Genomic DNA, 12,500 nt, shown 5'->3' on the forward strand with positions numbered 1-12,500 from the left:
CTACGTGAGAGTAAAGACTCGATCTACTTGAGAGTAAAGACTCGATCTACGTGAGACTAAAGACTCGATCTACTTGAGACTAAAGACTCGATCTACGTGAGACTAAAGACTTGATCTACTTGAGAGTAAAGACTCAATCTACGTGAGAGTAAAGACTCGATCTACGTGAGACTAAAGACTCGATCTACTTGAGAGTCAAGACTCGATCTACTTGAGAGTCAAGACTCGATCTACGTGAGACTAAAGACTCGATCTACTTGAGAGTAAAGACTCGATCTACTTGAGACTAAAGACTCGATCTACTTGAGACTAAAGACTCGATCTACTTGAGAGTAAAGACTCGATCTATGTGAGAGTAAAGACTCGATCTACGTGAGAGTAAAGACTCGATCTACGTGAGACTAAAGACTCGATCTACTTGAGAATAAAGACTCGATCTACTTGAGAGTAAAGACTCGATCTACGTGAGAGTAAAGACTCGATCTACGTGAGACTAAAGACTCGATCTACTTGAGACTAAAGACTCGATCTACTTGAGACTAAAGACTCAACCTACTTGAGACTAAAGACTTGTTGTATTTTGACCGTTAGTTTGAACAATAAATATTATCTGTATTATTTACCTCTCGTCCCGGCTCGGCCCCACACACACCCGTCCTCCGTGTCGAGGCGACGGGTTGTTACAGGAACGCTGACGAAGCTCGAAGCCGGTACCGCAGGAAGTGCTGCACTGTCCCCATGACGACCACGGCGTCCAGCCTCCGTTTCTACGGCAACGGAGACAAAGGAAAAGAGAAACGCATGAAGAACCTTTTAGATTATTCTAATCATCACTAGAAACACACACACACACACACACACACACACACACACACACACACACACACACACACACTCAATCTGTTTAAGTGCTCTGTTCCTGGGTAGCACTTCTCATGATTTAATTGCCACTTTCTGCAAAAGCACAATTCAATTTTAGAAACCACGGATTGAATCTTCGCCGGCGATCCTCCAGGATGAAGGTGGCCGAGCTCTGCGTCTGAGCTCTGCTCTCTGTGAGCTCTGATTGGACGGTTCCCTCTGTAGACGGAGGCGCTGATAAGGTGTCATAGAGAACCTGGATGTTCTAATGAGAGTCCTCAGGTCGGTGATGTTTCTCGTGCTCTGTCCTGTGAGTTGAGCCCTCGAGGTGGAAGCTTCAAAGTCAGTCAGGACGCAGAGATGTTAGCGGTCTCATGTGCTTTACGGGCTCCATTAACTGAGCCACGCTACATTATAACCTCAATCTATGTCTTTATGATAGATCTTATTATTATATATACATTTGAAGCTTGTACAGATACTTTAGTGAAGAATAACACAGTTAGAACGACATAAATCATTAAAAAAGAAAGTGGAATTTCTTTGATAATTTACTTTAGAAAAAATGGAAAACAATGATATATATATTCATTCAACAAATGTTTCCGATGTTGGAAAAAACATGGAGGCTCCACATGTTACAAATATTAAACTATTGACATGTTTGGGTTCAGAGGGTTACAACACAAAGAGGAGCTCTACATAAAGCAGAGACATGTATCAGGGCAAAAGATAGAACACAATTAAATCAATTAAATTAAATAGAATAAAATTAAACTAAATTAAAACAAGAGCTGGCAATGAACAGAGTTTAAACAGTATTATTAAGATGTGATGGTTTCATTTAATGAAAGAAAAGCGCAGCTCAAAGCAGCTTCTGACCCGACAGCGTCCTGAACATCTGAAGGAAACTATTGGGTTTCATTTCTTTACAAATATCAGAACAGAGGCTGCTGAGTCCTTTAAATCAGTTCACGATCTATTATTCTTTAATCATCCGGCAGTTCATAAAGATTTAAGAGCAGGATTTCAATTGCTTTGTTCTCGTGCTTCTCTGGTATTCTCTGAATGTGCTGAAGAGTTTCTTACTGTCATCTTTAGGAGGAAAGAAGGAGACGATGAAGAGTTTCTCTAATGATCCTCGACCAATCACAGCTTGCCGTCTTTTCACAACGCACATGATGTCATCAGGGTAGGAGGCACTAAATAAAAAGCGACTGTAACCTAAACCTCTGTTTCAAAGCTTCTACCTGCAGCACCAACATCACTGCTCCTACTCTTCGTCAATGTTTACAGATGAAGAGTTCTCTGAGCTCCGATTGGTCGAAACCATGAGAGAAAACACGTCGTGCAACGCAAAAAAATAATCAATAACAACACCGATGTTTTTACGTCTTTCCTCTTTGTTTGTACATGTTTGTACATTTTGTTAGAAAACATCTGTCCAACTAGCACATTAATAGTTATATCGTAATCATTATATTATTATTTCTTAATTTTCTGAGATTGGACGAGTGGACCTCGGTAGTTCAAACCTTTATTGTATTAAATATGCATAAATATCTAGATTATTATGATTATTATGTGACATAGTAATCTAAACCGTGGTAGTCTAATGTTTTTACTCCTCGTAGTTCGTACTTTCCTCTTTGTTTGCACATAAAATACTTAATTTCTTGTCTTTTCTTATATTGACTGAAAACATCGGTCCATCTGGCACACTGGTAGTTATATTGTAATCATTATATTTCTTAATTTCCAGTGATTCCTGTGAGTAGTTCAAACCTTCACTGTATTAAATATGCCTCAGAATAAACATAACGTGGATGATTCCTACCTGGAGCAGTTGGAGACTTCGATGGTGGGGCCCTCACAGTTCCGGCCTCCACAGCGGGGGGGGCGGGCTGTCACATGACCTGGAGCGACACGAGCACGAGCTCACGCCCTCCGCTCCGTCGTCGTTGTTGCACGGCTGCCATGGCGCCCAGGGTCCGAAGCCACCATTGGTGGTTTGGTTCCGCAGCTGGAAAACAAAAAAGAGTGTTTATTCTGTCAGATCATTTTAATTTAAATCATAAACTGTGTATAAGAAGTGGACGTAGTCGCCATGACGTCACCCACTGGTTTGTGGATGTTTTGAATTCTCGAGTTCAAAGATTTCGTCGTCGCCATCTTATTTTTCTTTACAAAAGTGACCATATCTGGACTGAGGAGGAGTGACGTAGAGACGCCGTATACGTCTCTGTAGTGTTAGAGACCTGTCAATCACTGTGTAGCCCCGCCCTAAAGCATCCCCTGCTTTATGGTCTGGTTGACTCTAAATGGACCATAATGTACTAAATGAACATCATGCTGTATTGAAGAAGACTTGAAACTAGAGATTGAGACCATAAACTCATGTTTACAATGTTTACTGAGGTAATAAATCAAGAGAGAAGTAGAGTCATTTTCTCATAGACTTCTATACAACCAGAGGAGTCGTGGATAACGGATGATGCCGACCACTGTGTCATGTGACGGATGACATCATCAGGTTCTTTAGTTACCGGACACACGGTGATGTTCTGCTTCCACTGGCTCATGTTGGAGCTCTCCTCCAATGAGGTGCAGCGACGCTGCCTGAAGTCCCACCCACAGTACGGGTCCCTCGCCTCCAGACACAGTCTGTAGGGGGGAGGAGAGAGGAGAGAGAGGAGGAGAGAGGAGGCAGGAGAGAGAGGAGGGAGGAGAGAGGAGAGAGAGGAGGAGAGAGGAGGCAGGAGAGAGAGGAGGGAGGAGAGAGGAGAGAGAGGAGGAGAGAGGAGGGAGGAGAGAGAGGAGGGAGGAGAGAGAGAGGAGGGAGGAGAGAGGAGGAAGGAAAGAGGAGAGAGGAGAGAGAGGAGGGAGGAGAGAGGAGGGAGGAGGGAGGAGGGAGGAGAGAGGAGGGAGGAGGGAGGAGGGAGGGGGGGAGAGAAGCAAAATAAACTTGATTAAAAACTTGTTTAACTTCTCATCCAGTTTGAAGAATTCAACACTCAAATACACCAAAGATTTAACTCCACATCAGAATAACGTCTGGAGGTTAAAGTCACAATGTTCTTTGTGAAAACACTTTGAAAAGGAAACGTTGTGGATCAATGATCTGTAGAGAACCTGTTCAGACACGTGAACCTCAGATTAATGACACAGTTTAACGTCAACCATCACGGTGTAAATAAAGTTTTACTGAGACGTTTTCACGTTAATATAAATAGATATTAGAGATGAATTATGAGCTGTTTAACTTCTAACACGAGCTCTAAACACATTATTATACATCATTAAAAACAACAAGGACAACGTTAAATACAATCTTTTATTTCTTTATTATTAGAATGTGTTTTTATGAAGAACAAAAACACTACAAATGACTGTAACAAAGTATATAACATTCAGTATTTGTGACGGTTTACTGACTTCAGAGCGTTCTGATCTGTGACTATATTCATATTCTACAGTCTCAGAAAAATGGATTTAGTTTATTTTTAAATAAATAGAAATGCACAATTAAAATGTAATGAAAACAGTGAAATGTGATACGAGAATGCAGAGGGGGTGGGGGGGGGGGGGGGTAAATGAATGAATAGAATAATAACCAGTGTGACTGAAGCACATGTGAACTTTTATCTGCATCATAAACTCCTCAGCAGACGTCCGTGTTCCTCACACACGGTGATTAAATGTGAGAAGAGCTCCTCCAGTGAAACAACGCCTACCGGCTGCTAATTAAATGTAAAGCCGGTAATGACGACGCTAAGCCAGCACAGCTGATGTGGACGCCTCAGGAACGCCGACCGAACAACTGCTCTCTGTTCAGCTGAGAGGAGGCACTCCTGTTGCTGTGTTGTGTTGTGTTGTGTTGTTGCTGTGTTGTGTTGTTGTGTTGTTGTGTTGTTGTGTTGTTGTCCTCCCTGGCTCAGACTCTGGTGGTGTGTATGAAGAGCCCTGTAGGGTTTTACCCCGGAGGTTGAGCAATAAATAAAATAATTTGCTGCCGATACAAATTACTGATCATTGATGATCCATATTAACAGATTCAGATCTCTTTGATGTGTGATTATAACAGCTGGTCTACAAGGATCCAGAATATTTGTTTTCACCATCGTCCTAAAAATCATTTCAACGCTCTGAAGTCTGTAAACCATCAAACATCTCCTTCAAACTACTGGATTCATTCTAGTTTATCACCAAAACTACATTTTACAGATGACATGTGAACACATCATGATAACGTTATAATGTACCTTCAGCCAGTACTCATGTTCACTGAGCAGAGCCTGAAGGCATCATAATGTAACTGAAGTGAACCTCCGTTGGTTAGCCGTTAGCGGTGCTGCTAACGTTACTAGCTCTCCTCTGATTGGTTGTTTACAATGAAACATTATCAGAGATCAGAGACTAGAAACACATGTTCTACTGAGTCAGTAAAACTTTATTTACACTCTGATGGTTAACGTTAAACTTTATTTACACTGTGATGGTTAACGTTAAACTTTATTTACACTGTGATGGTTAACGTTAAACTTTATTTACACTGTGATGGTTAACGTTAAACTTTATTTACACTCTGATGGTTAACTTTAACTTTATTTACACTCTGATGGTTAACGTAAAACTTTATTTACACTCTGATGGTTAACGTTAAACTTTATTTACAGTCTGATGGTTAACGTCAAACTTTATTTACACTCTGATGGTTAACGTTAAACTTTATTTACACTCTGATGGTTAACGTTAAACTTTATTTACACTCTGATGGTTAACGTTAAACTTTATTTACACTCTGATGGTTAACGTTAAACTTTATTTACAGTCTGATGGTTAACGTCAAACTTTATTTACACTCTGATGGTTAACGTTACACTTTATTTACACTCTGATGGTTCACGTTAAACTTTATTTACACTCTGATGGTTAACGTCAAACTTTATTTACACTGTGATGGTTAACGTCAAACTTTATTTACACTCTGATGGTTAACGTTAAACTTTATTTACACTCTGATGGTTAACGTTAAACTTTATTTACACTCTGATGGTTAACGTTAAACTTTATTTACACTCTGATGGTTAACGTTAAACTTTATTTACACTCTGATGGTTAACGTTAAACTTTATTTACAGTCTGATGGTTAACGTCAAACTTTATTTACACTCTGATGGTTAACTTTAAACTTTATTTACACTCTGATGGTTAACGTTAAACTTTATTTACACTCTGATGGTTAACGTTAAAACTTTATTTACACTCTGATGGTTAACGTCAAACTTTATTTACACTCTGATGGTTAACGTTAAACTTTATTTACAGTCTGATGGTTAACGTTAAACTTTATTTACACTCTGATGGTTAACGTTAAACTTTATTTACACTCTGATGGTTAACGTTAAACTTTATTTACACTCTGATGGTTAACGTTAAACTTTATTTACACTCTGATGGTTAACGTTAAACTTTATTTACACTCTGATGGTTAACGTTAAACTTTATTTACACTCTGATGGTTAACGTTAAACTTTATTTACACTGTGATGGTTAACTGTAAACTGTACGGATCTACTACAGATCCGTACACACTAACCACGGGCACCTTCACCTTTAACCTTCTGTAGTTTTAATCGAGCGACTCTATTACAACACCAATCAAACAATAATCATAATGAGGTCGAACCACGAATCCACAGATCACTGAACCTCAGCGGAGCACTGCCATTTTGGCTCAAGGTCGACTACATTGTATTAGTGATGGCTGGTTAGCACGGTCACCATCGCTGAAGGAGCCTCATTTGGCTTCCTGATTACCAACACACACACACACACACAGACACACACACACACACACACACACACCATGACCGTGATCAGCTAAGCAGAACGATGTATGTGTTCGTATTTAAGGATGGAATGAATAACGTGGTAGTAATGTGAGAGGTGGGGCCTAATTAGCTCTGAGTAAAGACTCCCGACCTCAGAGAGACTCAGTTACAGCAGGATTCACCCGGTATGCAGAAAAAAGAGCTGATCAAATCACGAAAAAAAGAGCTCTTTAGACCAGAAGAAAATTAAATCAGCTGGAGAGAAGTACTGAGAAATGAAATCACTTGGCAGGTGAGGATGGTGGTAAAATATTCACACAGCTACAGGCTCCTAAAACACAAGAAATGATAATAGTCGCTCTGCATCAGTGTCCTTACAAATATATATCTATATAAATATATCTACATCCATCTGGATTCACCACTTCTTTCAGCCAATCTGTGCTGATTCATATCACAGACTGTTTATAAGAAGTGGACGTTGTCGATGTAACGTCTCTCGTTGGTTTGTGGACGTTATGAAGCCTCAAGTTCGGCATTTTGTCCGTGGCCATCTTGTTTTTTTGCAACCAGTGAACAGGAAGTGACCATATCTGGACTGAGGAGGAGTGACGTAGAGATGCCGTATACGTCTCTGGTAGAGACCTGTCAATCACCGTGTAGCCCCGCCCTAAAGCATCCCCTGCTTTATGGTCTGTTTGACTCTAAATGGACCATAATGTACTAAATGAACATCATGCTGTATTGAAGAAGACTTGAAACTAGAGATTGAGACCATAAACTCATGTTTACAATGTTTACTGAGGTAATAAATCAAGAGAGAAGTAGAGTCATTTTCTCATAGACTTCTATACAACCAGAGGAGTCGCCCCCTGGTGGACACTAGAGAGAATGCAGCTTTAACACATGAAGCTTTGGCTTCACTGTTCAGAACCGGAGGTTGACGACTGATCTATAAAGGACACTGCTATCCCACAATGCAATGCACAAAGGAAAAATAGCAGCAGAGGGAAAATCTTGGAAAACAAAGCAAACAAAAAAAATGTGTTGAATCTTTGTGAGGTTTGATTGACAACAATACATGCTGCATCATTTATTTTAATACTAACAGTGAAACCAGTGTAGCATCCGTCCTGTTCTCTCCTGATGTACTTCCAGCTTTGCAGTGTCAGTATTTTCTCTCCAGTAGCTTCCTTCACCAGAGGCCATTTAACAGAAGAGGATCTGCTATTGGAGAGGAAGAAGTGGGCGTTTAGCTCCCAGTCTGACCTTTTCTGCCGCTGCATAAAACACCAGCCAAGCGACTTCTCAGTGACTTCCTGTCCTGAAGGCTTCGCCTATACACGTCTGCTCGAGTGGTATCGGTGAGATAAATCTGCCTGGGTTCTCTCTGCGGGGGGTTTAATTGGCGTTTTAAATCGTTTGAGGACGTCATAAACATAGAAACACAGTGTCTCCTTTTTATTACAGGCCCTTAAACAACTAGACATAAAAACAACAGTTCACCTCGTCCTCTAATGGCCGGCCGTCGGGGGGTGTAATTGCAAATATGATCACCAGAAGTGATAAATTATGGATTTTAAACCGGCCATTATTAGCTGTAGCGCTGTCAGTCTGGGAATGCATTAGCATCAGTCTGTCTAACATAGGACTGCACACGACCGCCTCTCCCCATCTCTCCACACCAGCAAAGGCCTTTTTTGTTGTTTTGTCTCTCTGGAGACCCACCGCTGACAGGCTCTCAGTCCTCGTCCTCTCCCCAGGAGACGGAGCTCATCCCTGGGGCTGTTTTCTCCCGCTGCGCTGGGCCGAGTCGGCCATTTAAGGGAGTCTGCTGGTGATGAATGGGGAAACACAGACAACTCCTGCTAGCACTCAGCGCTAATACATCCAATTAGGCCCAGTTGGAGGCAGCCCGAGGACTCTGGTGGTGCCAGGCTCCAAAAAAATAAAAAATAAATAAAAAATGAGGGAAACAAAAGTGAGATGGCCGTCTGCCAAAAAATGCCTGCTGTCCTCCACGAACAATGTTATCCTCTGGTGAATAAACAGGAGACGCAACGCAGACAGGCAGAGACGAGCTGCGAGAGATTCTGGTCCAGAAACATCGTTTACAAATAAAATGTATTATTATTATTATGACAGAGATAGATAGAGGAGGACAAATATGAATATATATAAAAGAAAGAAATAGAAAGAGGAAACAGAGACATAAAGGAAAGAAACAAGAACTAAACATTTGTTTTTAGACTTGTTTGTTTATCATATTTTATTGTATATGTTTGTATTTTTTATTCTTAAATCTTGTCTTATACTATAGCACTGTGTTTATTGTCAGACACAAATCATCAAGCCGAATAAAGTGTTCGTGATTTATGAGCAGCTGAAGTGATGAGGAAACTCAGACTCATGAGATGTGTGATCCTCTATTATCGAGCAGCCAAAGGTCACGACCTGAAGACCTAAAACACTTTGACTGAATCTATTGTTTCAAATAACGTGCAGCCAACTTACTAACTAGATTCATCACAAATGTCTTTCTCCATCTTCTAGAGACGTCCTGATAATCAGCTGGACCGTCTCCAGATCAGACTCGTCACTATCAAATATAACAGAAGATAAAGTGAAAGAATCTCATCTTTGGTGACTTTGGGAGCTCTGTAGAGTTTTGTTACAGCGTTACATTTTATTTTATTTGGCGGAGAACAGACAGCAGCTTTTAAATCCTCCAGACAACATTCAAAAGGTTTCATTTCACACTTTCATCCGCTGACTCACAGAGTGAACGTCGTTTAGCTGCAGCTCATTTAACCAATGAAAGAGACAATCAGCGCTGCTGAGAGAGAACACATTCAACCTGGATGCTTCTCTTTCTTACAGAAAACTGTTAAATGAGAGATTCATTATCCTCCAGGCAGAAGGGGATTCAACAGGAGGAGCTGGTTTTATTCACCAGCGACTAGAATCATGACCTGTTCTGTATTTAGTGAATAGTTTAGAGAAGATGAAACTGACAGAAGGCCGGGACGCAATTACAAATCTGTCTGATACTTCAGCACCACGGACAGCGCCATGGATTTATCAATGCTTATGAAATACTATGATTTATACTACTGCACGCCAGGCCATCGATTACACTTCTGTGTGACTTGGACCCAATAGATAGATTCAATAGATCCATATTACCCGCTTCAAAGGCTGGAATGAACAATAACGGAAGAGTTTGATAATGATGAGGAGGAGCTTCTCTACGGCTTTCTGCTCCACAAACCATCTCTGTGGCTTGCGACCCACCAGAGAATCACTGAAACAGACCATAAAGCAGGGGATGCTTTAGGGCGGGGCTACACGGTGATTGACAGGTTTCTACCAGAGACGTATACGACGTCTCTACGTCACTCCTCCTCAGTCCAGATATGGTCACTTCCTGTTCACTGGTTGCAAAAAAAACCAAGATGGCGACGGCCAAAACGGTTAATTTGAGGCTTCTAACGTCAGTCAATTCTTTCTCCTATAAAATAACATTCCCATAACACTAAACTGTTCTTTCAATTACATTTTGAGGGTGAAATGTTTTTTCTCCAAGATAACGATCCCAGTTTGAAACACTTTCTTAAACTGAAACAAAACAAAGACAACTACAAAACTACTTGGTTATGTTCAGTTATAAACATCATAGTTTGACTTAAAATGACAACACAATCAAAACAAACCCCATTAGCAATGTAATTTGGTTGTATGGGAACGTAACTGTCAGGAGACACATCACCTACTTCCTCTCAGCAGAGCTACGTATTCTGTTATCGGAGCATGTTGCTCGTTCTTTTAAATCTATGGTTCATGTTACAACTTTCCCACAAAAAGGGAGCAGAGTAGTTTGACTTTGTCAGCATCAGGGGATTTGAGAAGTGATGAGCTGGAGGTGAAGAAAGTCCAAATCAAGGCTGAACAAAAAGAGAGAAGGAAGAGAAACCAATATAGACAGAAACAAACAGAGAGAGAACACAATGATGACACCAAAGCCTGTAATAAAAGTAACAGCGTCGTGCAGCAGTAATAAATATGTCTCCCTCGGTCTCCCTCGGTCTCCCTCGGTCTCCCTCTGTCTCCCTCTGTCTCCCTCGGTCTCTCTCGGTCTCTCTCGGTCTCTCTCGGTCTCCCTCGGTCTCCCTCTGTCTCCCTCTGTCTCCCTCGGTCTCTCTCGGTCTCCCTCGGTCTCTCTCGGTCTCTCTCGGTCTCCCTCTGTCTCCCTCTGTCTCCCTCTGTCTCCCTATGTCTCTCTCTGTCTCCCTCTGTCTCCCTCTGTCTCTCTCGGTCTCCCTCGGTCTCTCTCGGTCTCTCTCGGTCTCCCTCTGTCTCCCTCTATCTCTCTCGGTCTCTCTCGGTCCTTCTGGTCGCTGAAGTGTTGCTCTGATTGGTCGTAGAGGCTCAGCAGCAGTGAGCTCCAGAGAGCTGCTGACCGGCTGGCAGCCACAGACGACGGTAAATTGGGTTTGCTGGGAGACGGAAATGTGAGCAGAGACGTCTCACACAGAGACGGACCACCACATAGAGTCCTATCGGGACCATTTTTAGCTCCGTCACACTTTAGTCTCTGTCAACTTGTTTTTTAGCTGCAATATATAAAGTTCTGCTCCTCTATGGAAACACAACCATCATGACTAGAAGTAGAGAGAACTACAACATGTCTTTAGTGCAGAATAACACAGTTATGATGACATCAATCATTAGGCGACTGTGGCTAAGTGGAGAGCAGGGCCGTCCTTCAATCAGAGGGTCGGCGGTTCGATCCCGGCTCCGTTAGTCGCATGTTGATGTGTCCTTGAGCAAGACACTTAACCCCAAAATTGCTCCCGTAGCTGTGCTGTAGAAATGTGATGGAATCTGAATTGTAAGTCGCTTTGGATGATGTGTTCAAGGACTGTTGAAAAGAAGAAAATCTGACTATAATGATGGATTTTACAGCTTCTGTCTGTGATAAACGGTTTTGGCGATTGTTTAAAGAAAACATGTGTTTTCTAGTTCAGAGGCTTAAATATAAACCAAAGCTGCATTAAAACATGTGACAAACATGGTTTTAACAAGCAGCCACACACACACACACAAACACACACACACGGCAGCAGAGATGCTAATGGTTAGCGGTTTCCCTCCATGACCACTTAGTGGTTTCCTGATGTTGTTTTAAACTCCTGCTGCAGGCGGGCGGAGCTGCCAGGTCAGCGTTAATCACACACACACACACTCACACACACACACATTGAACCAGAGTTTAACTATCACCAGCAGGACGATCGTACCTCTTGTAATAAACATAATGTTTATGTAAGCAGATGTTGTGAGCGCTGGTTTGGCTGCAGACACAGAGAGTCTGATTTGTTCTGTTTCACGCTCCCCGACGTTCTTCTCCTCTTCTATTCTGTGTCTCCACCTCCTTCTGGTTGCTATTTGTGTTTCCATATTTTTCAAGCAGTCATAAAAAGCTTGAAAGCGACACAAATATCTGCAAAAGAAGTCGTCTTGAAAGTAGACGTGAGCACCGTGCTACTGCTCTGAGTGAGTCCAGTAGTTCCATCCTCTCCTGGACCTCCATCTTTCTCTCCGTGAAAGAGGAGATGGATGCTACATTGGAGCTAAGCTAGCACGCCGCCGCGGCCAAAATAAATCACTTCACTAACCAGAGTCTGATGGAGAGATATGAGCCGGGTGGAGGACAGAGAGCGGCTGTTAGCCACAGGTGACAAGTGGCCAGGGTCAAACATAATTACCACAAATAGAGGACAGACACACACTCACGCTTACACA

General features: G+C 41.9%; 1 protein-coding gene across 1 annotated transcript in view; it reads right to left on the bottom strand.

The window, feature by feature from the left end:
* Positions 1-12,500, bottom strand: part of LOC142944108 (semaphorin-5B-like) — a 73,208-nt gene that overhangs the window by 19,882 nt on the left and 40,826 nt on the right. Inside the window, exons 11-13 of the mRNA XM_076085600.1 lie at positions 3,408-3,525; positions 2,736-2,884; positions 624-767 (exon numbers count right to left, since the gene is read on the bottom strand). Coding sequence (XP_075941715.1) covers positions 624-767; positions 2,736-2,884; positions 3,408-3,525 — 411 coding nt within the window. The remainder of the gene's footprint in view (positions 1-623; positions 768-2,735; positions 2,885-3,407; positions 3,526-12,500) is intronic.

Source organism: Anarhichas minor, unplaced genomic scaffold, assembly GCF_050575085.1.
Source record: "Anarhichas minor isolate MPS153535 unplaced genomic scaffold, ASM5057508v1 ptg000193l, whole genome shotgun sequence".
NCBI classification, from domain to species: domain Eukaryota; kingdom Metazoa; phylum Chordata; class Actinopteri; order Perciformes; family Anarhichadidae; genus Anarhichas; species Anarhichas minor.